This window comes from Drosophila sulfurigaster, chromosome 2R, assembly GCF_023558435.1.
Source record: "Drosophila sulfurigaster albostrigata strain 15112-1811.04 chromosome 2R, ASM2355843v2, whole genome shotgun sequence".
NCBI lineage: Eukaryota > Metazoa > Arthropoda > Insecta > Diptera > Drosophilidae > Drosophila > Drosophila sulfurigaster.
The window spans coordinates 8,482,790-8,510,430 of record NC_084882.1 but is presented as its reverse complement, the minus strand read 5'-3'; the positions used below and the strand labels follow the sequence as shown (position 1 = coordinate 8,510,430).

The 27,641-nt window shown below is 41.1% G+C and overlaps 8 protein-coding genes and 1 long non-coding RNA gene across 12 annotated transcripts in view; 5 read left to right on the top strand and 4 right to left on the bottom strand.

The window, feature by feature from the left end:
• Window positions 1-132: 132 nt before the first annotated feature.
• LOC133836057 (serine protease inhibitor 88Ea-like) lies at window positions 133-3,983 on the bottom strand. The gene is made up of 3 exons (XM_062266344.1): window positions 3,831-3,983; window positions 613-1,581; window positions 133-552 (listed from the first exon to the last, which is right to left on the bottom strand). Exons 2-3 carry the CDS (start codon window positions 1,576-1,578, stop codon window positions 259-261), a joined length of 1,260 nt encoding a protein of 419 aa, XP_062122328.1. The 5' UTR covers window positions 1,579-1,581; window positions 3,831-3,983; the 3' UTR covers window positions 133-258.
• A 503-nt stretch (window positions 3,984-4,486) lies between these two features.
• LOC133836978 (MAU2 chromatid cohesion factor homolog) lies at window positions 4,487-6,641 on the top strand. Its single transcript, XM_062267619.1, has 3 exons — window positions 4,487-4,820; window positions 4,875-6,133; window positions 6,194-6,641. Exons 1-3 carry the CDS (start codon window positions 4,668-4,670, stop codon window positions 6,639-6,641), a joined length of 1,860 nt encoding a protein of 619 aa, XP_062123603.1. The 5' UTR covers window positions 4,487-4,667.
• Window positions 6,642-6,659: 18 nt separating this feature from the next.
• On the bottom strand, window positions 6,660-8,824 carry LOC133836977 (zinc finger protein 892). The gene is made up of 3 exons (XM_062267618.1): window positions 8,607-8,824; window positions 7,489-8,542; window positions 6,660-7,432 (listed from the first exon to the last, which is right to left on the bottom strand). Exons 1-3 carry the CDS (start codon window positions 8,811-8,813, stop codon window positions 6,768-6,770), a joined length of 1,926 nt encoding a protein of 641 aa, XP_062123602.1. The 5' UTR covers window positions 8,814-8,824; the 3' UTR covers window positions 6,660-6,767.
• Window positions 8,825-9,065: 241 nt separating this feature from the next.
• On the top strand, window positions 9,066-9,509 carry LOC133836984 (transmembrane protein 141). Its single transcript, XM_062267625.1, has 2 exons — window positions 9,066-9,251; window positions 9,313-9,509. The coding sequence occupies exons 1-2, from the start codon at window positions 9,137-9,139 to the stop codon at window positions 9,507-9,509; spliced, it is 312 nt and encodes a 103-aa protein (XP_062123609.1). The 5' UTR covers window positions 9,066-9,136.
• Window positions 9,510-9,526: 17 nt separating this feature from the next.
• On the top strand, window positions 9,527-12,059 carry LOC133836979 (putative GTP-binding protein 6). Its single transcript, XM_062267620.1, has 3 exons — window positions 9,527-9,762; window positions 9,967-10,855; window positions 10,941-12,059. The coding sequence occupies exons 1-3, from the start codon at window positions 9,527-9,529 to the stop codon at window positions 11,409-11,411; spliced, it is 1,596 nt and encodes a 531-aa protein (XP_062123604.1). The 3' UTR covers window positions 11,412-12,059.
• A 599-nt stretch (window positions 12,060-12,658) lies between these two features.
• Window positions 12,659-17,780, bottom strand: LOC133836975 (dihydroxyacetone phosphate acyltransferase). The gene is made up of 4 exons (XM_062267609.1): window positions 17,685-17,780; window positions 15,236-15,815; window positions 13,886-15,165; window positions 12,659-13,821 (listed from the first exon to the last, which is right to left on the bottom strand). The coding sequence occupies exons 1-4, from the start codon at window positions 17,769-17,771 to the stop codon at window positions 13,486-13,488; spliced, it is 2,283 nt and encodes a 760-aa protein (XP_062123593.1). The 5' UTR covers window positions 17,772-17,780; the 3' UTR covers window positions 12,659-13,485.
• Window positions 17,781-18,526: 746 nt separating this feature from the next.
• On the top strand, window positions 18,527-20,409 carry LOC133836981 (fatty-acid amide hydrolase 2). Its single transcript, XM_062267621.1, has one exon. The coding sequence runs from the start codon at window positions 18,732-18,734 to the stop codon at window positions 20,304-20,306; it is 1,575 nt and encodes a 524-aa protein (XP_062123605.1). The 5' UTR covers window positions 18,527-18,731; the 3' UTR covers window positions 20,307-20,409.
• A 161-nt stretch (window positions 20,410-20,570) lies between these two features.
• The window catches only part of LOC133836976 (uncharacterized), a 134,891-nt gene continuing 127,820 nt past the window's right edge, over window positions 20,571-27,641 (top strand). For 3 of the 4 annotated variants that reach the window (XM_062267611.1, XM_062267613.1, XM_062267610.1), the window contains exon 1: window positions 20,645-20,706. In XM_062267611.1, the coding sequence (XP_062123595.1) occupies window positions 20,660-20,706 (47 nt within the window). In that variant the 5' untranslated portion in view covers window positions 20,645-20,659. Of the gene's footprint in view, window positions 20,707-27,641 lie in introns of all 4 variants that reach the window. The other variant, XM_062267614.1, reaches the window with a different exon arrangement.
• LOC133836986 (uncharacterized) lies at window positions 24,216-25,422 on the bottom strand. The gene is made up of 3 exons (XR_009893763.1): window positions 25,205-25,422; window positions 24,442-24,549; window positions 24,216-24,395 (listed from the first exon to the last, which is right to left on the bottom strand). It is a non-coding gene; the product is annotated as an uncharacterized LOC133836986 (long non-coding RNA).

The following is a 27,641-nucleotide window of genomic DNA, read 5'->3' as shown; positions in this document are numbered from 1 at the left end:
ATTATAAATATAAATAATTTAATAACTCTTCCCAATCTGAGGTTTCATTAATTGCGCTTTGGAATGCAAATAGCTGTTGAATAGCCAGTAATAAACCTGTTTCCAACTTCACTCAAGTACAAGCTCAATTCATTTACTTTTTCACATAATTTATTTTACAAATAGAATAATAAGTTTAAGCACAAGCACTTAGTCGAGACAGAACAGACAAATACAATAGCAGATACACTTGTGGGTGTCCGGTTTGTATTAAGCACCTTATTTCATTGTCTTGGGATCACGGTAAATGCCCGTGAAGAGAATCGCGCTTGATTTGCGATCGTAGATGAGGAACACAAACGGATGATTGCACTCGAATTTGGTTGGCTCGATGGGTCGGGCCGAGCGGAAGCTGACCAAAACTGTAGCAGCCGATGCAGTGCTGCCCTCCTCATCCACCTTGATCTTGGCCAGATGCTTGGCATCGCCAAAGTTAATACCTTGCTCAGTGCTGAAATCGTTGAAGCTAGCATCTTTATCGAATATCTGGCTTACGCCCATTGTACGCAGGATCTATAAAATAACAAATTAATTTATGCTATTCTAGGATGTCTGTAGTTTGTAGTTACTCACCGGCACAAGTTCCAGACGCTGCTCAAACTCAAATTTGGGCAGTGAAACCTCAATTTCACGCGGCGAGGCTTCGTTCAGCGATGCCTCCAGGTTCTCGGCAGTTAGCTTCTGCAGCACCTGCTCCACAGCATCATTGCTGAATGGGGGCAATACGATGACCATCGAGATGTCCGAATCCTCAGAGTCCTTATTGAACGAGGTGCGGTAAGGCAACTGCAACACATGAGCACCCAAACGCTCATCGGGATTCATCAAGAAGATGCCCTTCTGCTTCATCATGGGCACAAACGACACCTTTTCGGCGGATGTATGGAATGGCATTTGCGCGGTGTTCTCCGCACTGAACCGACTGGACCACTGACCCTTGAAGTATGCTGCATTGGCCAGCACCAGTTGAGTGCGCGAATCAATGTCACCTGAGGAGATCATATCCCTGATCTCGTTGTGCGTCACATTTGCAATCCAGTTGTTAATCTGCTGGCGTGTTGCCTCAGCATTGTCCTTGATATTCAGTTGCACAATTTCGTCATGAAGGCGCGCATCCAGGCAACTTGCCAGCCGCACTCTCTCATCAAAGTACAAACGATCGGCGGACGAGAACTCCAGAGGCATGCTCTTGGCCCGGAGAGCACGATCCTGTTTCTCCAAGCGATAAGCACTGCGCACCGTCTCCTTGGATTGCGCCCAGCCCAAGCGCAACGCATTCGCTAGCTCCTTCTCCGTTTCTCCGGTGGCACCGAAGTAGGCCAGGAGCAGGGCATGGTAGGTGCTGTAGGGGGAGAAGAAGACATTCTCGTTGGGTGTCGCCTTGCGAATGGCATCCAGCATGGCCACCGTGAACTCCTGCTGACCCCGATATAAATTGGGTCGAGTCGCTCCCATATCTGGTGACGTCTGAATGCCGCACAGTTCGGCGTGCAGCAAAGCCGGCAGCACCAGCAGCATCAATGAGAGAGACAACTTCATTCTCTGGAAACGAAAGTTCGCATACATTTGCATTAGTGACCTTCAGTGACTAAACAAATCAGCATTTTATGCGTCAACAAATTTATGCCCGATTTTATACGTGCCTGGAATCTAATGTTATGCCCTTGAAAAGATTATCTGTTTTGAAATACCCTAAGCTTTGAGGTTCAAATTAACTAACGGGGTATTATAGTAAAGTGCAAAGCTATATATTCGGTAACGTAATCCAAACAAAAACTATATTATCAATATTATTGCTAAATTAGCAATGCTAATCTCACGTGACGCAGTTAACTGTCGTTCGTTTGTTTTTAAACACAATATAAAATGTTTATGGGTTTTTTAAATATAACATCAACTGTTGTATAATATTTAGAAGTTAAGTGTCAAGACATAAATATAATTTCGTTACAGTTATATTTTGTGAAATAATTGCTTATGATGTTTTGTAGCACACGCCACAAAACTGGATTTGATATTTAAATTGTGAAGCTTCATTTGTAATTTGAAATTAAAAGCAATCAAAATGTTAATTAAAGTAAATAGTTGTTCAGCAGAAGTAAACAAAAAGTTACTTGTTTCACTCAATTTAAGAATTCTATCTCTCATAGCTTGTTAGCTACTTTTTGTTTAGCAAATCCTTTTTAAGCGAAGCTCTGATTGTAGAGTATTTCGTAGTCGACTACTCACAACCTTATCTATTGACTTGATTTGTTTGTCATTTTGTTAACTGTTGTAACTTCGTGTACACTTGTTTGTATTTAGTAGAGCGTTTAAAGCAAAACGTCACGCACGATGTTCAATTTTCAGTTACAAAGTTTTGAAATTAGATGTGAATGCAAAAGAGCTTTTTTAACCGGCGAATTGACGCAGTCATATTAGAAAATCGCTGAAAAAGCTGATTCATCACTGTAAAGCTTCCCAAGCGCAATAGATAATGCGATCTTAATCGCAGCTTTGAGCAATTGCACCATCCTCAGAGCAAGCAACAGCCGCAGACGGCGAAAAGTGAAAGTTAAAAGTTATCAGTTAATGTCTGCACTCGAATTCGCAACAACAAAGCCCGGCTGCTGTTGTCATGCATAACTGCTGCTGTTGTTGTTAGTGTTGTTGTTGTGCATGCAGCTGAGCATAAAATAAAGAGCGACTTTTGTCTGTGCTCTGCTTTCTCAGCTGACGGACACGACGTCACAGTTGCGTGATTGTCGCAATGAAAACGTTTTTTTTTTTTTCATTTTCTATAAAACCAAAAACCCAAAAAAATTAACATATTCAAAAACCGGTTACTTGCAATCCGTTGTCTGTCAGTTGTGTGATTCATAAATTGTTAAAATTTCAACGCTTACGCGCTTTTTTGACCCTGTATTGGCGATTTTGTAATTGGATTTTTTCTCTCTGTTTCTCTGTCTTTCTCCTCTGTCCCGCCTATTTACTTATTATGTTTGCGGTTTACCAATACCAACAACAAGTAGCCTCCATTGCGCTTGCGCTGCCCACAACAACTTGTTTTTAGGGAATTTCCAGGCAAGTTGTCGCGAAAAATATTAAACGCGCCTCTCCTCTATGCTCATATTATTGTACAAGTATACATGAAAGCAATTATTACTAATAAGGAAACAACAATTCAATCACTTCGGTTTCTGGGATTTTCTTAATTGCTTCAAATCTCCAATGGCTTCTTAAGAATTATGAAATGTCAAGGGAGGTCAGCTTTTAATACTGCATTATACAGTTTACTGTAGTTTACTGATTGTGCTATTCATTTGGGTTTTCTTATCAATACAAGTCAGTGAATAAAAAACCCATACATATACAAATCATGTATGTATTTAAAGTGTGTTTCACATTTCATATTGTTGAAAATCTGAATAATAAAATACTAAATTACACTTCAATCTAATTTCGCAGTCATTCCACATAATAGTGGAGATTTTGATTGCCACATTTAATCTGGCGTGTGGCGTCAATAATAATGCAATATGTACTAATTTCAAAACCACTTATTCGCTGGAGTTTAGTTCGATATAAGTCACCATGGTGATTGAACATTTATTATTAATAACAGTAGCAATTGCAAAAATCGTCGTCATCATTTAGTAATTGAAGTTACAACGGAAGAGCTGCTCATGGTTTTTGAAAACCGGTCTGAATATGATATACTATATGTCTATATATATATATGCATATCCAAAAATATTTTTCATTACACAAATTAAATATTATTTTTAATGTGATTGAATTTGCGAGCGTACCTTTTGGCTTGATAAAAATGTTTCACTTAAACAGCACCCCAAAAACACGACTTGTTGCGAACGCTTTTAACTTCGTACTGAGTTCGAACAGAGCGCGGCTCAAGTATTGTATTATTGTGATGCGATATTTCACAGGGTGACTAAAGAGACCTCAGTAAACTCACAGACCGTGACGTCACAAGATTATTATATTTGATTGCAGCAGTAATTCTTTGCTGCATTTACATAATATTAAGGAAAACATTATTAACTGATGTATATTTATATCAAATCACACTTTCTTAGGGCATTTAACATCCAAAGTTTCGCAAAAATTCCTCGACGTTTTTGAATATAGCTTTAAAGATTTTCTTATTCCCATTTAAAATAGTCTTATTTTTAAGATGCATTTTTGACGCAAAATCAATATTTATTTACACATATCGTGGACACCCGTTATTTTGAAAAGTCGTGACTGTGACTCTCGCTATGTTTATCGAAGAGAACTATCGAAATTGGCTTGAATCTCACATACAAAACAACGCTTACCAACACTTATTACGTGAAATTTGATCAGTCATAAGATAATATATTTGAAAGAATATTGATGTAATTGTTAATTGCTTAAATCAACAGGCATTTATTTTTAATGAAATGAAAAGTAAATTTGGATCCAGATGCTAATATCAAGCCGCCGTATATTTAAATCAGTATATTTCGAAATGCAACGTGCGGTCACACTGTCAACCACCACATTAACCCACGCAGCAGCAGCGGCGGCAGTAGTAACAACAACAACAACAAAAATTACGCGATAAACAAAAACGAAGCCGAATTTTTGGCAATATTAAACGCTAAATGAGTGTAGCAAATACCGGCGCAGCATCGCAGGATGCCTGCTACATATCGCTCCTAGGACTTGCCGAATACTTTCGCACCTCACAGCCACCAAACATCAAGAAATGCATACAATGTTTACAGGCGCTCTTCACTTTTCAGCCGCCATCCAAGGTGAGTTTGCAGTTCCAAGTGAAAGTCCACATAATCCCGCAATTTGAATTACAGGTGGAAGCACGCACACATCTGCAAATGGGACAAGTTCTAATGGCCTACACTTGCAACATCAATTTGGCGCGACAACATCTGGAGCAGGCGTGGAACATCTCAGAGCCGCTCATGAATTTCGACGATGTGAAATTCGACACTGCCTCGCTGCTCGCCCAGCTGCATCTGCAAACGGAGCAGAGTTCGCACGCCAAAGCGATGCTTCGACGCGCTGTCGAATTATCCCAAAACAATGTCTATTGGCATTGCAAACTGTTGCTGCAATTGTCCCAAATTCATGCCAATGACCGGGAGTACTCGCTGGCCAGCGATCTGTTGGCTGTGGGCGCCGAGTCTGCGGAGGAGGCGGGTGCCACGTACCTTAAAGTGCTCTTTCTGCTCTCACGCGCAATGATCCTGATGATCGAACGCAAGACAAACGATGTGCTGGCGTTGCTCAATTCAGCGGGTCAAATCATTGACAATAACATACCCAACCCGCACCAGAAGGAGTATCTCAAAGTGTTCTTTCTGGTGCTGCAGGTGTGCTACTATCTAGCTTTAGGTCAGGTGAAAACAGTGAAACCCAGTTTGAAGCAGCTTCAGATGTCCATACAAACAATAATGGCACCCAATTGGCCCAGTGACGAAGTCATCTTTGGCTCCAATCAGCTGGAGATGTTTGTGTGGCTGCCCAAGGAACAGTTGTATGTGCTTGTCTACCTGGTCACCGTGTCTCACTCAATGATGGCCGGCTACATGGACAAGGCGCAAAAGTACACGGAGAAAGCGCTGACGCAAATCGAGAAGCTGAAACTGCAAGAGGACAAGTCCATATTATCCGTCTTCAAAGTGATTCTGCTCGAGCACATTGTCATGTGTCGCATGGTCATGGGCAACCGGGAACTGGCCATACGTGAAATTGCAGCCGCTCGCGATGTGTGTTTGGCGTCGCCGCATCGCAATCTTCTCAAGCGGCATTCGGCGCAGTTGCATTGTTTGATCGGTCTGTATTCCATGTCCACGAGCTTCTTTGAGCATGCGGAACGACAGTTTCTGGTGTGCGTCAGCGAGACAAGCGAACGTGATCTGAAGCTGTTTGCCAACCTCAATCTGGCCATCATTTATCTGCGCACCAAACGGGAGGCGGATCTCAAGCAAATACTCGATGCCGTCTCCACGGAGAACACGCACACATACAGCAGCCAAGCGCTGATGGGTGGCTTCTACTATGTGCAGGGACTGCACGCCTTCCACAAGAACAGCTTCCATGAGGCCAAGTAAGTGAAGCAGACATCATCCATAGATCAATTAATCATATTTATTCCTATCAAAAACAGACGCTTTCTGCGCGAAACCTTGAAAATGGCCAATGCCGAGGATTTAAATCGCCTGACCAGTTGCTCGCTGGTGCTGCTTTCGCACGTCTTTCTGAGCATAGGCAACTCTAAGGAGAGCATGAACATGGTGACGCCAGCCATGCAGCTGGCCAGCAAAATACCCGACATACATGTACAACTGTGGGGCTCGGCAATACTCAAGGATCTGCATCGCATGTCCAAGGATGTGCAGCACGAGAAGGAGGCGTATGCAAACCATGTCAAATACTCAGAGAACCTGATTGCCGATCAGCGCAAGTGCGTCCAAAGCTCGCATCACGAACTGGTCAATTGGTTTCAAGGTGATCCGCCCGTAACGAGTGGCGCTTCCTTGGCTAGTCTGCTGCCCGTTGCTGCCGCAGAGACGTCTACGACGGCGGCGACGCCGCAATTTGGACAGTTCTATTAGATGACGACCAAGTGCAGATATATCGATCGATTCAGCATAAGCATTTTTAATAACTACAGTGTGTAAGCCTAAAATTAAAGTCTAAGGAAATTCTAACAAATAGAATCCGTCATCATTTCATAGTTTCTACATCATGTCTGCCTCAACCGCATCTGAGTCCTCGTCTCGTGCCTCTGTCGTCGCATTGCCATTCTCCTTGTTGCTCAACAGCGTAAAGTGCGCCAATCGTTTGTCCTGCTGCTCGTGCAACGTTATGTGGGAGCGCATGTCGTGCATCGACTTAAATTCCTCGCTGCACACGGGACAAATGTAGATTTTGTCGCCCTGATGCGTCCGCTGATGCATCTGACAGTCGCCGCGCTGCGTGAAGCTCTTCGAGCAAAATGGACATACAAATGGCCGCTCCCCAGTGTGGGTGCGTCGATGATTCTTGAGCACATTGAGTGCGGTGAACCGCATGGGACACAGATCACAGGGATACGGCCGCTCGCCCGTATGCTTGCGCTTGTGCTTGGCCAGCGAACAGCTGGTGGTGAATCTCGAGGAACACACCTCACACTCGTACGGCTTGACGCCAGTGTGTGTGCGCGCGTGGGATGTAAGCTCTGCCTTGGTCACAAACGAATTACTGCACAGCTCGCACTTGAAGCGCTTAATGTCGGAGTGGCGCAGCTTATGCTGTCGGAGATTCGCATTCTGGGTGAAGCCCTTGCCGCACACATTGCACACAAAAGGCTTTTCGCCGGTGTGGATGCGCATGTGATCGCGCAATGTGGAGAGCATGGTGAAGACTGCAAAAATAAATGAGTTTAGCTTTTCGAAATGATGATTTAGGTGATTAACTTACCCTTCTGGCACACGTTACACTGGTTGCGCAGATTGCGCTTGTGCGACTGCACCATGTGCCTGCCCAGCTGCTCTCTGGAATCAAAGCGTGAGCCGCAATCCTGGCAATTGTGCGCCGCATGCGTCGCCTGATGCTCGTTTAAATGATTCAGCGAGACAAAAACTCGCTCACATTCGTTGCACTTGAAACTCCGATTCGTGCATCCATTTTGCCGCCTGTGTATGATCAGCGACTTCTCCAGCACAAAGCCCGCATTGCAGCGATCGCAGTGGAAATTGGCTTTGGGATCCTCTAGCTCAGTGTTTTGACGCTTTGCTTGACTCACTTCATCATCGGCTTGCTCATCCATTTTGGCTGCGGTGCGACGCCGTGTGCTCCGCTTTGCAGATGACACCAAGGGCGTTTCCTGCTGTTGCTCCTCCTGATCCTGTTGCTGCTGCTGCTGTTGTTGCAGCAATTTGGATGCGCTCTTGCGTGTCGTCATCTGAGAGAGAGTTGGCGCTGGCTCTGGAGCAATGTAAGTGTCGCCAGATCCATTGCTAACTAGGCGATATTTGTACTCTTTTTGCTTGGAGGGCGACACTTTTGCACGCTGCTCGAGCAGCTCGCCGGTGCTTTCGTTGTAAAGCATTTCGGTCTCGAATTTTATGTTATCCTTCTCCACATGCAGTATGATGTTCTCGGGACTGTCCTTCGACGGCAGTACATCCTGCTCATCGGAAAATTCGTAATCGAACTCTTCTACGCCTTCGGGTTCAAAGGCGAGCACCGTTGTCGTCTTTTCGTTGCTTTGGTTGTGCTCCTCAACAGCTGCATCAGTTTGTGCTTCACTTGTGCTGGTGGTGACAGCGTTTGTCTGCGCTGTGGCATCTTTTGTGATCACCGCTGGCTTCGCTTCGACGACAACATCAGACTCATCGGGCAACGCATTGGGTATGAGCTGGCGCAGCGTGCGATTGGAGTTCTCACACTTGAGCTTGAAGGAGTAGCAGTGATTGATGTCGCTGATGCACTTGAGACAGACTCTGGCTGGCAAATTGTCTTCGCGACGCGGCTGCGATGCCCAAAAAAACAGATTTGTTGCTTATTGATTTGGAAGGCGTTGTTTGATTGCTTACCTTGCTCTTGGTGAAGGCGCCCAACATATCTACTAGGCAGCTGCCGGTGCCATCGTCGTAGATGGACATGAGGGGTCCCGTTAGACTGAGGCAAGTGCGGCATATCTTCTCCACATCCATTTTTTGCATTAAATTTATTTGAGAAAATCCAGCCACAAACAACAAAACACGCTGGAGTTGCCAGATGCACATAAAAGTGCTGCCCATAACCACATTTTGTAACAGTAGTGCCTACCTGATTGCTTGAATGTCATTCAATGTTTGTTACTATGTCAATTGAAAACTTTATTATTAAAAGCCAAACACAAGTTGAACAGCAGTAGTTTATGCAGCTAAATTATTGTTGTTTGTTTTTTTTTTCTTAATGCAAATTAGTTAATCTTGAACGTGCACTACTTACTGTGCAGTAGTGTTACCAGATTGTGCACAAGTGTTGCCACACAGGTAGGAAATTCGTATCATAATATTGCCGGCTCTTGCACGTTGCCTTTCTGTGTTGCGCTTTAATTAATGAACAAATAAACATTATTATGAACGATATTAAACGATTGAAGGAACAACAGCGTGACAAACATCCCGGCTTTGACGGCTACCTGGATTGCATGACACGTGCTCTATTTACTGGATTAGCATCGTTTTGTTTAGGTATAACAAACTCAATGTATAAACTTTAATAATTGCATAATAATAAAATGAAATTGTACAGGTTTCGCAAGCACGTACTTCGTGCAAAAGGCAGTGCAAACTAAAATACGGTATCCAGCCAAGTACAACATATTATTCTCCTCCCTGGTGGCCACAGGCGTTGCATATCAGACTACAACAACTCGCACCAAATCCTGTCAAGCAGCTTGGATGGCATATGAAGGCAAACATTCTGTGCTGGACGAGAAAACCTATTGATAAATCAAGCAACTACTATGACTAAGTGCCTGCGCCTCTTACGCCATTTGCCATGGACCACGCAGCTGCGTCCTGCACTCGTGCAGTTTCAAACCCGCCTCAAATACACGCAGCATCAAGGTGTCAAAGGAATTCGCAATCGCAAGAGCTTCTTTGAGGCACAGATGCAATCTGGACAGCAGGCAGAGAGTGAGCAGGAAACGGATACGGGGAATGGAACCGACACCCTCGATATGCGCTTCCTGGACGATCGGTATGAACCAGTAAAGTTTATAAGTAATCAGTAAAGTTTATTTATAACTACTGCAATTTATTATAGACAACAACTATAATTTCTCAACAATAGGATATTTGTTTAATATTTTCATCCATTGACATTAACACCGTTTGCCTTTAATTAATGAATACTGTATTATCTTTAGTAAATATCCTATTAAATTGCTACTTTCTCCAACAGCGCGTACGATGAAGTGGCAGGAGGCGCTATGCGCATTAGTCGCGATGTGGCCACAGCACAGAAGGTGCTCATCTTGCAGCCTTACGTAAAGTGGGCAGCTAAGCGGAACACTCCAGACGATGTGAAGCCAAATGATCAGCTAACTGAAGCCACAGCATTGATACATTCGTTGCCCAATTGGAAGGTAGTGAGAGGTTTAAAGGTGCCCTTGGAGAGTCTGGAACGAAAGGCGCTCTTCGGCAGCGGCAAAATGGCCGAGCTCAAGACCCTTGTGGCGGAGCTGCGTCAGGAGCAGCAACTCACCTGTCTCTTTGTCAGCAAAGGAACGCTCTCCTTTGCCCAGAAACATTTCCTTGAGGCAGAGTTCCGATTGCCAGTGCTAGATCGCTATTCCGTTGTCATACAAATTCTGCGGCTGCATGCCACAAGTGCTGAGGCCCGTCTCCAGGTGGCCATGGCCGAGTTGCCTTACATCTGGGCGCAGGCCAAAGATGCAAGTATGACCCAAACACGTCGACAAGGTTACTCACTGACTGATTTGCAAAAGGAGATTCTGCGCAGCAGAGAACGCAAGCTGCGGGCGGAACTCGACCGTGTTCGTCGCCAGCGTCAGTTGCTGCGCCAGAAGCGCAAGCAACAGAACTATCCGATAGCCGCTGTTGTGGGTTATACGAATGCTGGCAAGACATCCTTGATAAAGGCGCTTACCGTGGAGGATTCGCTGCAGCCGCGTAATCAATTGTTTGCCACGCTTGATGTCACTGCTCATGGCGGTTTCCTGCCTTGTAATCTACAGCTGATCTACATGGATACTGTGGGTTTCATGTCGGACTTGCCTACCAATTTGTTCGAGTGCTTTGTGGCCACTCTAGAGGATGCAATGCTAGCGGTAAGTAAGTCCTCATTTTCTAAGGATACTGCATTCTATAAATGACTTTTCTTAATAATATTCCATAACAAATATCTTGCTATAGGACATCATCATTCATGTGCAAGACTTGTCGCATCCCTGCCATGCAGCTCAGAGCGCTCACGTGGAGTCCACGCTGCGTTCCCTAGCCTTCAGTATAGCTGGTGGCGATTCTACTGCCACCCACATGCCGCCTATCATCAATGTGTACAACAAATGCGATTTGGTGCCATCTTCTGCAGAACCAACTGCTGCAGAGCAGGAAGGCAGCAGGCGGGCAGCTCATCGCATTTCGGCACGTGCACTAACTGGACTGGATCCATTGTTGCAGGACATTGAACGTCAAGTGCTGGCAGTCACAGGACGCCGTAAGCTGCAAATGCGAGTGCCAAATGGAGGACCTGAAATGGCTTGGCTGTATAAGAACGCGGCTGTTGTGTTTACCGAAGCGGATGAGAAGAATCCCGAGCGATTGCTGATGCAGGTGGTCATCTGCCAACGGACCTTGGAACAGTTTAAGCGACAGTTTTGCTAGCTAAATTGATACAGAGTTAATCAACCTCTTGCCTGAGCAACATTATCAGTTTTTATTGCAATTGATTTTACACGTTGAGAGCAACTGGCACTAAATATACATATGCTTTATTATTGTTAATATTAGTTTTTGTTACTTCATATATTGTATATAAATTAGTGTATTGGTGTTATTTCTCTATAGTATACATATATAAAATTAGCTACAAAAATAGTACGATTAAAAAAACAAACAAAAACGTAAACAAAAAACAATATTGCACTATTTATTTTCATTTGTTGCTAGACTTGTGTTTGTGTGTTCTGGTTTCATTGCGGTTTTACTTAGGAAATTCCCTCTGTTTGTTCAATGTATTATAAAAATATTGAGAATGTACCGACTTATTAACTATGGACTACAACTAGAACTCTTGCTAATATAAAATTCCAAGTACAAACTTATTGGCACTTGTTTCGACTGAAGGTTTTCCATAGAATAACCGTAACGAGAATATTAAAACACAGGAACTGTTCTAAATGAGAGAAATATATGTAGGTAGGTGTTAAATTAAATTGAGCGCAGATTTCTAAACTAATACTGCTGGAAATTCAGAAAATGATGTACAGTATAATGTCGATAATGGCAAAGTCATATTTGTTACATAAAATGATACAATATATTGCAACTATAAATATTTTTAGGTTTATTTCTACTTTAAACACTTTGGCTCAAAAATTGACAGTCATAATGATAGTAAAATATTTTTGTTGAACTTTTGTGAGATAACTTTGTATAATAAATAGATTGTACAATATTTTTGTTGTGCGTTTAACTAAAAGCAATGGATGACTGCTTATTTATTAGGCAATATTTTAAAATGAAACAATATTTAATACAACTTATTTGCAGGGACCGCAAATAATAATTGCGAGTAACAAAAAATTAAACTGTAGTCTTCAAAATTAGTGGCAATAAACTTTTATTTTATGTTATTTTGTTGAAAAATTTAATTTTTTTTAATTATAAAATTTAATTGAAATGATAAAAATAATAAATAATTATTATTATATATTATCTTTCAATTGATTGATGCTTGATACTGTATAAATTTCTGATTTATCGTTAAAAGAATTTTAAATGTTTATTTTTTAGTTGTATTATAGAAATCAAGTCGACTTTAAGTTTTTATTTAAATAGAATTTAATTTTTATAATTGATTGTTAATAGTTAAAAAATAATTTTGTAATTAATAATTTTTTTTCTTTAAAAAAATCATAATAGTTACTGGCCCTGGTTAAGAGAAATTTTAATTAACTTAAATGTGCAATTATATGAAATTGCAATTATTGACACAATATTGTACAACTGTTTATGGCAAGCTGTTGCTAACCAGCCAGAGAATTATTTGACAGCTTAAAAAATTCCCTTGGCATTTCTAACTAAAAGACTAAATAATAAAAAATGTGTTAGAATCTCAATAACCGATCGAGAAATGTTGAATACCGAAGAGAATGTTTTTTCTTCAATATACGGTGCATTAAAATAAATTGGTTCAAGGGTTTCGGTCAAGTTCCAATATTCGCTTAAACATATTCAAGAATATAGAAAACTTGCCATGCATGTCGTTGGGATGTCTATCTAAAAAACTGCTTTACGTTCTAGAAAAATCGTAATTTGTTGCCGTACTGCAATTGACTGTGTTAAATGTCTTTTTTTTTGTTTGACATATGGCGACAGGGCAAAATATCAATTATTCTTAATCGCTAAATGACTAAAAAAGAAGCCCCTCCCCCTCCCGACCACACCATAAGATACCACTTCCCCTTATTTATACTTACATACATACGACGACCATTGGCGATGCCTACGTGGACGTGGACGTGCACGTGGATGCAATGAGCCAGAGGAGCAGCTGCCAAAGCGGCGCCACAAGTACAAAAACAAACAAAATGCAAATGATGCGACAATTCTTGAGCAAGCTGACAATGAATTGAATGAATTGTGATACTATGCCATATGAATTGTACTGTGCTAACAATGGAATCGCAATCGGCAGACGTCCACCAACGACCGACGATCGCTTGCCATTTGTCAGTTATAATTTGGCTATATGTGATTGGGCCTGTTCGTTGGCCGCCGTCGAGTATTGGGCAAATGGCATCAGCTGGCAATACTCCAGCAGTTGCAGTTCCAGCTGCCTCAGGCACTTGTCCGAAGTCGCTGAGGCGACTCGCATCAGACCCGTCTCGCGGGATTTGTGCAGATATCCGCTCTGTACAAGCGCATAAATGGCAATATTCAGGTTGTCGAGGGCCAGACAATATGGATGCACATGAGCTGCCGCTCCGCCCGGTTGTTGCAACAATTTCTCCACATACTGTTGCACGCGCACCAGCAACTCCTTCGAACTAAACTCCCCATCTTCGGACAACTGCAAAACAAAAAACACACAATTTATTCAACCATTCCGCAGGGAGTTGAGGGAGTTTATTCACCTGACGAATCGTCACTGCCAACTGATAATAGAGGCAGAGGAATGGCGCCAACGCGGCAAGTATAACGCGAGAACATTCGTTATCCTGCACTCTAATCCTGCCCGTTTGCTTGTCCAGCTCCAGAGCGCGTTCATCTAGCAGCAACTGCAAATGCGTTTCAAATTCCACTGCCTCGCGATTCGATTCAACAATAAACTCATGTTGGAACAGTGCATCCATGCTGGTCACATGATTATGCAGGGCCGATAACGTGCTCTCATATGTACCAACCACATCCTCCATATGTTGACGTCGCTGCTCCTTCAACGCAGCGAGCAAGAGATAAGCGGGACGTGCCATCCAAAACATGCAGGGATTAACATAGAGTTGCAGCGCCAACATCGGCACAGCCACAGCCATAGTCTCAGGACTCAGAGCGTGTGCCTTCAGCCGTTTCACATCGATCTTGGCTGCCAACTGATCAGCTGCCAGTGGCGTAAACTGCAAGCGTCCCACGCGGAATTGCAAAATATTGCCATGAATCTCCACGGCATCAATGATGTCAGACTTGATGTTGCTGCTGCGTGTGCTGACATGGGCGCCCAGCTGCTCAAAGATGCGCTTCAGATGCAGTATACCACGTGCCAGTTCGTCGAGATTCACGCTGAGTTGACCATAGAGTTTGCTGGCATAGAACAAACTCAGCATATTGAAGGTGCTGATGACGATGCGACGCTGCTGTTGATAGATAATCTCATTGGCCAGCTGCTTGACCAGCTCAATCTCCTGACGATTCAGCTTCTGCAGCGAGCCACCGAGACCAGCACGCTGAATGCGATCACCGCTTTCATGGCCAAAGAACTCACGTGCCGAAATCGGAGTACCAAAGTCCAGAAACATTTTGCCAAAGCGCTCGTCAATGATTTTCAATGCCTTGAAGAAACCCTTGGTGGACTCTTTGGGTTTGGGCACGCCCAGCAGCTCGTAGACAAACAATTGCTCCTCGAGCACACGCTCATAGGCGACGCTAACCGGTACAATCATCACGTCAGGCACCTCGCCAGTGAAATAGGGCAACAATGCCATGGACAAGAGCCCCACCTTGGGCACTAATGCTTTGAAGTTGCGCGAGCGTGTACCCTCGATGAAGAACTCCACGCCGATGTGATAGTTGGCAACGAGGGCATACATGTACTCCCTGAAGATGTCCCAGTAAAGCTCGTCGTTCGAGAAGGAGCGTCGCATGAAGAAGGCGCCCGTTTTGCGAAGCATGGTTCCCATGCCAAACATCGAGTGAAAGTCTGCAACAACAATAACAAAGAGGTAATTAAAGCGCTTAACTTTATGACATCTACTTTTGTGATGACTCACCCATGCCGGCCGCAATTCCAGGTATCTCAATGTCGTAGTAGTAGCAAATGTAGCTCATCAGTATGAAATCCATATAGCTGCGATGGCTGGGCAAATAAAGCACTGGACACTTGCCCATATCCTTGCGCACATTGGCCATGCTCTCTGAGTTCACATAGATGCCATCGCAGATGCGTTTCCCAATCGCTGTGATGGCAATGCCACACCAACGAATGATAGCCATATTCCGATCCAGTCCAATCTCATCTATAATGGCACGTGCCTGCTGCTCCAGCTGACGCAGCGGCTGTTTTGTTTCCTGCGAATAATGCTCGAGGAGTGAGCGCAGCTTCTCGCTACGCAGCACAAACTGTTTCAGCTGCTGGGGATTCGAGTATCGTTCAAATTCGTAGGCCACCTGAGGCTTGAATTCTCTGGTCATGGATGTCTCGTTGCCCGGCGCAATGATGTTCTTGAATTGCTTCATATAATCGCCAGGCGATATTGATGATGATTCACCACTCGAAGCGGCTGTTTCAGTTTCCTGGCTGACGGAACTCATTTCCATATTCTCTATCTGCCTACAGTTTTTAGTTTTTAACTGAAAGAAAAACGAATGTTGTTTTTATTTGTGCAAGTATGTAACTGTTGTGTTTTTAGAGAGTACGTTAACTTAAGCTAGCGTGTGCCTCAGCTGATGTGTGTTTGGCAAATGTATTATGGCTAAGAGCAGGTAACGACAAAAGCGACGATGACGGTACCGACTGACGCGCCTCTCGGCGATTATATGAAACGAGTATTGCATGCTACCTATAAGATTTCATATCGTCTTTATACCCACTATCCGAATGCGTAGAAGGTTGTTTCAACTTAATGCTAGAAAGGGTATGAAACTGCCATCTTCGATTCTATCAAAGGTATATCAATTATCGTATGTTACAGTGATCAAATTTTCTAAGAGTGAGAATTGTTTCTAATTAATTCTCCCAATTTCTTATTAGCTGTCATAATATTTGTATATATTATATTTACCAGATGTTAATTGGGTAACACTAGAACAATTATTGAGTAACAAGTTAATTGATTAAATTAGCGTAGGTTTCTTATTTTATACTTGAGGCGATACATGATGACTGATGGTTTGTGGACTGTAAGAGGGGGATCTCAGAGACTATAATATATTGAACTATAATCTTTCTTGACAAATCTTGTTTGTTTGCGCAACAATCAAGTTTTAAAGGTAGAGCCTTGGAATTATGTACGCACAAAAAACTCTATAATCTAAATATATAAATTTTATAAAGATCGTTAAGATAATTTCAAGTTGTTCAAACATAGCATTAACAATTGTTTAAAATTAAACAAATCTATTTATCTTATTATGCATTTAAATTATTACATTTGAATGCATCGGTACATTTTCACAAATTGTATATTTACACTAATCGTATTGTGTATTTTTATTATTTATTATTATATTCGGTATATTTGATTGGTATATTTTAGGATACAATTTTTGCCAACATGATTAGCGGGTATCTGAGAGTTGAGCACACTCGTTTGTCGAATTTACTCACATGTTACTATTCAACTTATCATGGAATAATTCAGGTGGCGTCGACGACCGAGTAACCGGCTTATTATTTGGCTGGGTAATCAGCGGCAAGCGTGTCAACAACTACTCATCATCATCATCACATTAATCATTAGGTTTCCAATAAATTGCCTATCAGGTGTGAAAGAAACAGCAACAACCGATTGCAGGTGGGAGCAACAGAAATTTTTATCAACAACAACGCGATCTACAATCAACAATCAACGATCCAAAAATGCCCCACGCTTCAAAGGGTAGCGTATACAACTCTAGCCACAACACAAAACTATTAGTTAACACATTAAGCTTATGTATGCGATTACTATTACTATTTGTTAATGTGGTTCTCAAATTGTTTGTTTTTTTTTGTTATGCGATTTTGAAACCTTGTGCACACGCTAAGAAAACAAAAACAGAGTTTTTTCTGCGTGTGTGTGCATTGCATAGTATTTTTCCTTGCTTATTTGCAGCTGTATTGCGTGATTCGGGCTATTGCTTGTCTTGCTTTCAACTCAATAGAATATGCAATTTAAACAGTTGCTGCGTTTCTCAGCAACACGAACACCCCACTCACCACCCCATTGACTCCCACGCACACACACACACACACGCACACACCCACATTTAGTCGCAAGTCGAACAAACAAACACTAACGCAGAGCGGCTTTAAATAAAATGCAGAACATTGCAAATGCAATTTAGCACACATTTAAAATAAAATAATGCACAAATTAGTATTCAACGTTTTGTAACTAAAATGAGTTCACTTTCTATTTTGTAAGTCGCCTATTTTTTTTTCTTTACGTGCGAAAATTCAATACAGGTACGGACAGCGATCTGCGACGCTTCAAGCAGCGCGGTAAAAGCAAAACTAACCCCACTCACAGCTGCTGCTGCAGCGACAGTGCGGGTCGATATTTGTTTTCTTATATTGTTGTTGTTTTGTTGTTGCGTGGTGGCCATCGACGACGCTTTTATACGATGTAATAGCTTTACTATCGACAGCGTGACCGTGTTGAGTATTTTAGAATATACTGTTTTTCACCCAAACTGATTCGAAAATATACCTTTCAGGTTTTTAGTCAGGAGTAATATTCTCAAAATTTACGTATTTACATATATAATTTAATTTAATTTAGGTTAAAAGTTTTTAATATGTAAAACCTCAATTATTCTGATAAATAGCAAGACAATTCATAGCATTTCGCGGTAATAGATGAAATGGGCAGCACTGATTTTATGAGTACGCTGAGCAGCCATACACGTTACGACAATTAACATTTTTCTGAGTACGGTGCACATGAAAAGCTCTCTTGTGCGTAAAACATAGAAAATGTCAGTAATTACAATCTTATCAAGTTTAGTAATTTTTGTTATTTTTTTTACTATTATTAATGTTAAAGTTGAGATACATTTCAGTGTAAACTAATCATAAATTCAGTCAATAGTACCTGGAAATCATACATACATACATATATTAGACACACCATTCCACACTGATTTTAGTGACAAAGAAAATGAGAAAGCGATTTAATAGCAGTGGCCATTGGAATGTAAATTCGGATTTCAGTATTACTTAGAGAAATTTCAATATCCATGATTATTGTGAATTATTATTTTTTTGTTTGTTTGCTTGCCAGGCGAAGTGAGCAACGTACTAACCTCCGCTGCCCGCTGTCAAGATAGCCGTTGAGTCTTAAAATAATGATTTATGGCTGGCTTAGAGAGAGCTTTAACAGAGTGGCAACGCCGTCCATTTATTGCTGTTACGCTCTGTATCTAAGCATTATGCGTGTTTATTGTATGCATATCTCTGTCTGGCAGTCATAAAGCTGAAATCAAAGACCGACGTCGAACAAAGTGCGAAATATTAACTGAATAATTTATAATTAGTATTCACGCGGTCTTCACCTTATTCACAATATGGCCTTTGGAAAAGTTCTGCTGGAAGCACTAATAACGCTGCTTCACATCATAAGCGATCGCTTTCTGGAGTTTGTATTGGGCTGGTTTTTGGGGCCCCACCGACGTGTTGCAACACCGCAGAGTGTGGACCAACAGGTTATATTGACCAAGAGTGCGGTCGAGTTGGCACAGCAAATACGCGAACGCAAGCTAAAGAGTTACGACATCGTCAAAGCTTATTGCGAACGCATCGAAATCGTGAATCGCGAACTCAACGCTGTGGTCGATGGCCCCTTTGAAACTGAGGCACTGCAGCAGGCGCGAGAAATCGATGCCAAGCTGGAAGCCAATGAATACAGCGAGGAGCAGTTGAAGGCGCTGCCCTTTTTGGGCGTACCTTTCACCACGAAGGACAGCACTGCGGTGGCTGGCAAGCTGCACACCCTGGGCTTGATTGCTCGCAAGGATGTGCGCGCCAAGGAGGATGCGGAGTGTGTGCGGCTGATGAAGGTCAGTGGCGCCATCTTCATTGCTACCAGCAATATACCAGAGGTGAACAAGTGGATTGAATCACGCAACACGCTCATTGGTGGCACCAACAATCCCTACGATTTGCGACGCTCCGTTGGTGGCTCTTCAGGCGGCGAAGGTGCGCTCATTAGCGCCTGCTGCACGGGCTTTGGCCTGGGCACCGACATTGGCGGCTCCATACGCATACCCGCCTTCAATTGTGGTATATTTGGTCATAAACCCAGCGCCGGTGCCGTCAACATGGCAGGATGCACTTTTCGCACCGGCAAGGAGACGGAGACCATGGTGAATGCTGGACCCATGACTCGGCATGCCACCGATTTGCTTCCCATCATGAAGGTGCTGCAGGAGCCGAGTGTCAAGGCTGTGCTTAAGCTGGACCAGCAGGTGAACGTTAAGAAGCTGCGTTACTTTTATGTGGCGAGCAATGGAATGCGTCAATGCAATCCCATCAATCGGGAGACTGAGCGTGTCATGTACAATGTGCGTCAGCATTTTGAATCTCTTAGTGGGCAAGAGGTACGATTGGTTCAACTGCCGCAGGCCAAGTTGACGGGCAAAATGTGGCGCTATTGGATGACACAGGAGCCATCAAATTTCAATCTGTTGCTAGGCAACGGCGTCGTCTTGAATCCCTTCGTGGAGCTCTTCAAGAAGCTGCTGGGAAAAAGTGACTTTAGCATGGCAGCGATTTATTCGCTCATTGACGCTTTGCTGCCCAAGGAGTCGGAACCATTGATAAGGGATGCGACTCAGAAATGCAAGAAATACCTGCAGGAATTGCTGGGCGACGATGGAATTTTGTTCTTCCACAGTTCGCCACGAACGGCGCCATTCCATTATTATCCGCTGGTCAAGTTCATGGACTTTAGCTATTTCAGTTTGTTCAATGTGCTGCGACTGCCGGCAACGCAGGTGCCCATGGGATTGGATTCGAATGGCATGCCGCTTGGTATTCAGGTGGTTGCCAATCACAATAACGATCGTCTTTGCTTAGCTGTAGCCGAGGAGTTGGAGCGCTCCTTTGGTGGCTGGGTGCCGCCTTTTCCTCTAAAACAGTAAACGTGGGTGAAGTGGTTATAATAATACTCTAAACTGGTTTTGGTTAATGACGAATCATCATTTGACTTTCGGAAATTTTTAATAAAATGCAATAATACATGAATTTGAATTTTTACGTGGGCGGTAAACTCGAACAGCTGTTCATCATGTAGTGTGACCATAGTCTTAAATAAATAGCCATGTTAACTGGCAACTCTAGCATCTTATTGGAAAAGTCTGGCAGCCTGCACAGTATGTCAACTTAAATGGGCTGCACTTTTATTGTGCGCGTGACAGTCGAAATTTTTCAAATATAGTGATTGGAAAGTGGTGCGCTCAATATTAATAATTATAATAAATATTAAGTAAACAATATGAACGTACTTGAGATAAAGTGCGAATATGATGCGGAGTTGGAAAGGTAAGTGCGAACAATTTATAAGTACCTAATTGATTCGCATGTTTTTCGATGACATTCTTTTGAAGTTACACCGAGCAGGTGATAAATGGAGTTGGTGCCACGAAACAATTGACTTCCTCAAATTGGAGGGTGCACTTTGACTTGTCTCTAATGCTGTCGACGCTGTCAACAATTAATTTGTAGCGCCAGCTCCACTCACGCACACATGTACACAACAAATTTTTGCAAATACTCAAACCACACCTAATCTAACCTCACTTTGCTCCGGCCATAAATTACATTCTTCTTGCATCTTTCGTTTGTCTAATTTGTTGTGGCTACCGTTCCTGCTCTAGTATCTTGTTACTCCTATTGTCTATTACCGTCCAAGCGACAAATATGTCTTTTAATATCTGTTTGTTGTTGCAGTTGTTTGTCGGTTTGCTTTTGCTATTTGTATTTCAAGAACTTTTGTGTATGGGTTTTCCGTTTCTGTTTTTTGAAATATTAACGACGCCCTTTTGCTGTTTTTCTCTTTATGCATAACTTTTGTCTTCGAGTGTTTGAGCCTGCATTTTATGTGCGTGCCTTTTACACATACGCAGCGTTTAACACACACATTGCATGTACAGACATCTCTATTCGGGGAACATTTGTATGTATTTGTATATTAGTTGTGCTTGTTTAAGTTTGTGTGCGCATTGCAGAAATTGTTTTTATAAAAACAAACTTCCCAGCTTATTGCAAATTAGTGATGGTAGCGTGAGCTTCAAGGTGAGTATTTTTTGTACAAATTTTGGAGAATTAAAAAAAAAACGGCTATGCTAAATTTTTGTCATTTCGTTCCGTAGTTCCCAGCAAAAAATTTTTTAAGCGTATCGATAATCCGATATTAGAATGTATGTTGATGTCAAATCAGCAGTTCCACGTGTGAAAAAATATGCAATCTATTATTCCGCACTCATATCGGCGAAGTGAAGAGAAGCATAAAGAATAGTTAAAAAAAAAAATATAAAACGAAAGGGTAAAAAAGGCCATTTTCTCGTGAAGAGAAATAGGAAAATTAATATTGTAAAGTCGCAAGACTTTGTATGAAATTGAAAATATAAAAAATAGTGCAACCAAGTTGCAATAATATTATTTGCTTAGGATATTGTCGCCATAGAAATAGCCAAGGAATATGATGTTATCTATTTTTTTTAATAATTGCATTTATTTAATAAGCAAGTTTTTGTTTGTTTACCATTTAAGTGTCAAATTTAGGGTCACAAAGGTTGTCAAAAACAGTAACTTTAAAATTTGTGGAACCTGCAAAAATATGTATATCGCTTAAAATTTTGCTCATTAGGGGCTCCCATTTTACATTTTACATATAAGCTTGGCAAAAAAGTCTTGCGGTATTTCCGATAGGTGTTTTTGCAAGCGCGTAGTTCAAGTTCTATTCGTCGCATCGGTTCATGCTATACCTTTTTGGAAAGCTCTTTTCACGCGCTAACATGTGTTTGATTTATTGTTGTTTGTGTTGAGTCGTTCGTGAGTTATATAGTCAAAATAGTTATAAAGAGAAAATACGGCATATTTTACAGTACTACTACGATAAAGGCAAAAAATGCAACTCATGCTGCCAATAAAATTTGTGCAGTTTATGGACCCGATACACCGATACCCGATACGATGGTTTCAACGTTTTCGTTCTGGTGCGGAGGTGGTCGAATATGCGCCACGGGCCGGAAGGCCTGTCGTCGAAAATTGCGATAAAATCGCTGAATTGATAGAAAGAGATCGGCATAGTAGCGCCGTAGCATCGGCCAAGAGCTGGGCATGAGTCATCAAACCGTTTTAAACCATTTGAAGAAGCTTGGATTCAAAAAAAGCTCGATGTATGGCTGCCACACGCTTTGACGCAAAAAAACATTTTTAACCGTATGGATGCATGCGAATCGCTTCTGAATCGCAACAAAATCGACCCGTTTTTGAAGCGGATGGTGTCTGGCGATGAAAAGTGGATCACTTACGACAACGTGAAGCGCAAACGGTTGTGGTCAAAAAGCGGTGAAGCTGCCCAGACGGTGGCCAAGCCTGGATTACCAGCCAGGAAGGTTCTTCTGTGTGTTTGGTGGGATTGGCAGGGAATCATCCACTATGAGCTGCTTCCTTATGGCCAAACGCTCAATTCGGACCTGTACTGCGAACAACTGGACCGCTTGAACAGCACTCATGCAGAAGAGTCCATCTTTGAACAACAGAGACCGAATTGTCTTCCATCAGGACAACGCCAGGCCACACACATCTTTGGTGACGCGCCACAAGCTCCGGGAGCTCGGATGGGCGGTTCTTTTGCATCCACCGTATAGTCTGGATCTCGCACCAAGTTATTACCACCTATTTCTGTCCATGGCGAACGAACCTGGTAGTCGGAAGATGGCCACAAGAGAGACTTTTTTGCCAACCTTACATTTATTTATATCGATATTTAAATCAATATCTATCGAATAGTACCATTAAGTTATAGGAACATAGCATTTATAGGCGAAACAGTTGACTATTATTTTTGCCTATATATATAATTGCTATGTTACTTTCGATTTTCTTCTGTATCCCTTCTGAATAGTATGGATTATGTATACCCAATTGTGTTTTCGAAGTAGACAACACAACGGTTAGCCGCTTAATATATAATTATAATTATATTCTATATTTTGTATGTTATTTTGAAGACTTTTTTCATCATAAAAAATCATAGTATAACAAATGTAACTCAATTTGATTTAATATTTGTGTTTTTCAATATATAATAAATAATTTATATATATGGGTAATTCCATGGCGAAATTTTGTCCCGTGCGAGACTTTTACTGTTCACTGCAGTGAAAATAACATAAACTGAAACAATTTTAAAAATAAGTGAATGTTATTCTTAAAGCTCTAGATAAGCACTAGATTTAGAGCTAAGATTGATTTTAGGAACTTGATCTGTTTTCCGATAAAATATATAATTTCGTTAATTTTTTGGTTTTGCGTACGAATCGGTTAATTTTTGCAATTATCACATCAGAAAACAAAACAGAAAAAAAATTCCAAAACCATTCTTAGCTCTAATTAAAGTACTTATCTAGAGCTATAAAAATAAACTTTTCTTATTTTCAAAATTGTTTCAGTTTATGTTATTTTCAATGTAAAGAGTCTCGCACGGGACAAATTACGTTTTGGAATTACCCATATTTATATTATTTTTATGTATCAGCTTTTATTTACAAATATAAACAAAAGATATAATCTAAATATCAATCAATCAATATTACAAATTTGTGTGAATTTCATTTGAGAATCATTAAATTTAAATATCTCGAAACTTAATCGTATTTTTAATAAAGAATATCTTTTTTCTACTGTCAATTATTATCATTAAAAAAAAAATAGAAAACTAACAGCTACAAACACAATGTATATGTGTTTTTTTTACTATTTTACCAAACGTGAAATCTGAGAATTAAAAAACTTACCAATTTATTGCGAATATTGAAGTCTATAATTAATTTATATTATTGAAGAAATATTCATTTCAAAGTGTATTACAGAACCATTAAACTGGATTGACTAAAAGATGCTGTATACTACGTTTATTATTCCTGCCTGATAATTGTTGTAGTTATTTCTTGTTATTTGCCGGAAACCATATGGAAGTAGATCTTCTATTCTCTCCCTGCCAACTATTTTGTGTTGAGTCTCAAATGTGAAATTATGAAAATTACGAACCTGCGGCGCGCTTTGTCGGCATTGTGGCGGTCCTTTGACAAATCCCAAATCCTGCTACTAAACAGTCATGTTTCATGGCCACCAACTCCAACACATTTTTGCATTTGCCTATGGAGCAAACAAAAAAAAAATAGTTTAAGGTTTTTTTTTTTGATATTTTTTCTGCAACTGTCGCCGTTGCGAGTGCTGTTGATGCCCCCGGCCCCGCCCCCTATCAGAAGTGTTGTAAAAACGTCTACATTGTTGAAATTCCTTTTGCGAAATTGCCACGTGACACAAAGGCGTCGTCTGGAGCACACATAGAGAGAGCACGCCTTTTATTAGCCAGCACACCGTCCATCGAGCAGTCGCAGACCGAGGACCGAGTACTGAGGACCAACGACCCAAAACGTGTACGGCGAACACAATAGGCCCGAAAATGACGTTGCAACAATTAATGTGAACATTTTCGCAGTCGTTGTTGTCGCCGTCGACGTCGTCGTGATTTATAACATGCATAATATTTGCGGTCCCTGGCAAGCACCTAAAGTACAATGGGGGCTAAAATTAGACAGTTTCGCCTTCCTGCGCTTTATAGGGTTTAGTGTTTAGAAGGGTCAACAGGGGGCGTGGTTTTGCCGATAATTTATCGATAGTTACTAAACACAGTCGGCTATTTTGTCTGCATATTTGAAAACTATTTTCATTGCGTGATAATTTATGTGACAAATACAAATTACATTACAATCGTTGGCAAGTTATGCAAATTAATTACAAAGTTTACTATGCAATTTGGGCTACAAATTCTCTTGTTATTTCGCAATTCTCCCACTCGTTTGTTGTTTGTTCATTCAATTTGCTTTTCAAATCTCACTTTATGTGAAATTTTCTTGTGGCTCGTTTGCCATTTTGCAGTTTGCAGTTTTTTTTCAATTTACAATAAAATTCAATAAGGTGTTGACTTAATGGAAATTGACTGACAGCGCCTGCCAAATGTGTCCCGGCTTTCTACGTGTGTGTTTTTGTGCGAGTAAATGTATATGTGTGGGTGTGTGTGGGGTAGCTGTGTATGTGTGCATGCGTATAAATCTAAGACCACGTCTTAGCTTCTTTTTGGCTCGTTTTTTTTCCGGTGGAGTTGCTATAAAATGCCGTTGGGAGTAAAGTCTGTTTTGGCATTTGCAAAGTTAAATTCTACGGAAGCTGGCATTGAGATATCTTAGAATTGATATTGAAGTTTCCAAAGAAGAAGTTTTAATGCAATATTCCGTGCTGTCATAATATCTAAAATTGTCTAAAATAACGCAATACTTTCATGTGCACGTACTTCTACTCCACATGAGATAGATGTATGTTGAGAATTCAGGTTCACTTTAAACATTGTAGGTTTAAATTTTAAACTAACGTATTGTATATTTTCATTTTCTGCTTGGAAACGCAGGAATGGATTCTGCTACTTTCGACTTTTAATTGTATCAAAATGTTCCTAATTAACATTCGATTCAAACACATGAAAAACATTCTATTAGTAGTAAGCTTACTACTTTCCATAGGGTAGAAGTTTATTGAAAATTTGTGCTGGCAGGAAATGTATGTAACAGGCAGAAGGAGTCTTCTCCGACGCTATAAAGTATATATACTTCTTGCTTAGCGTCAATAGCCGACACGATATTGAAATGTCTACCTTCTCCGTCTTTATAAACACCTAGATCTCAGAGATTATAAGAGATAGAGATGTAGACTGTAGATGTGGATGATGTAAAGATAGAGATGTAGATAACTAGACTCGACTGTATCTTTCTTACTTATTTGTTTATGCTATGTTTTTAGGAAATACTTAATGTTTTTAACATTAATTTGTGTATGCATTTATTTTGGATGATAATTGCAGAGTTTATTTAGTATTCATCTGCTCAATTAAGAACAAACTGCTGTCTAGATTGGTTATTTCTAAAATAAATAACTAAAAGCGGCAATCTTAACCTAAGTTTTGCATGTTTTGTATTTCTGCGTAGCAATTTCAGCCAACATCATTAGACTTGTGGCAAACACATATTCATTATAAGAAACTTCAGCCTCAGCACTCATACGCACTGTTGCACACGAAATATATTTCACACGAGCTCTTTCCCGCTCTCTCTCTCTCTCTTTCATTCTCGCTGTTGCTCTCGCTCGGCTGTGCATAACCTTGTGTTTAGAAAAATTTTAATTTTTAAAACTAACAAATATGCATAACATAAATTGCAAGTGCATGCGACAAAGGGTAGAAGTGGATGGAGAAACGCGGAAGCTGAGAGGGGCATCAACACCTATGAATGTGTTGTAGCTGCAAGCGAGTTCTTTCCACTGCTGCACAATCAGCAAAACTCAGCGAGCTATGAACAAAAGTTAAACAGACAAAACAAAGTGCAAAGTGTACAGCAGCAGGTTGGAGTTTAGGTTCTGGGTTTCTAAAACCCCTAGGTGGAGGAGTGCGGGGCACTTTTCACACGCAATGCACGACGCCATTTTAAAGTTAAAACATTTGCGTAATTAGCAGCTGCAAGTGCAACAATCAGAGTCCATGTTTTAGGTAAAGCACAAGAACAACAAATAACTTTAAGAGCCCGTGAAAATGGCGTTACAAAAAGTTAATTAAATGGTTACCATTTAGTCGCTGATTCCTTCGCTTGCGCCAATTTGCTGTTGGCCGCGTTGGCTTTTGGCCAAGTGCATGTTTTCAAACCGAACCCAAACCGACTGACAATTAACAAATGTCAAATGTCGCAAAGTTTCGCCAAGGATGCGGGTGACTACACGACTTCAGTAAAGTGAACTCTGCTAGAGTGTTATGATACTCGTTTCGTTTGCTGGCACTGAATCGTGTTGTCAACTATTTGGGAAACTACTTTTCTATTAACTTTTTCGTGTTAGTACACAATTTCGGGGGTGAAGATAATAGGAAGTGACTGACGGGCTTAAAAAACGAACTCTGGTCTGCATTTATTCTATTCCTAATTGGAACAGTTATAAGAACAGTAAATGTAACTTTCGCCAGACTAGTATTGACCTTAGATGCCAAGAAGACCAGTTTTGATGTTAAAGGTAAATTATATGATTTATATTTTATGATCGTCAAGTAAGAAGTGTAATCTACAGTCGAATAAGCTGTGAGCACGGTTTCCATTCCAAAAAAAATTTTTTGTACCAACATTTTTAAAAAATATACCAATTTTAGCAAA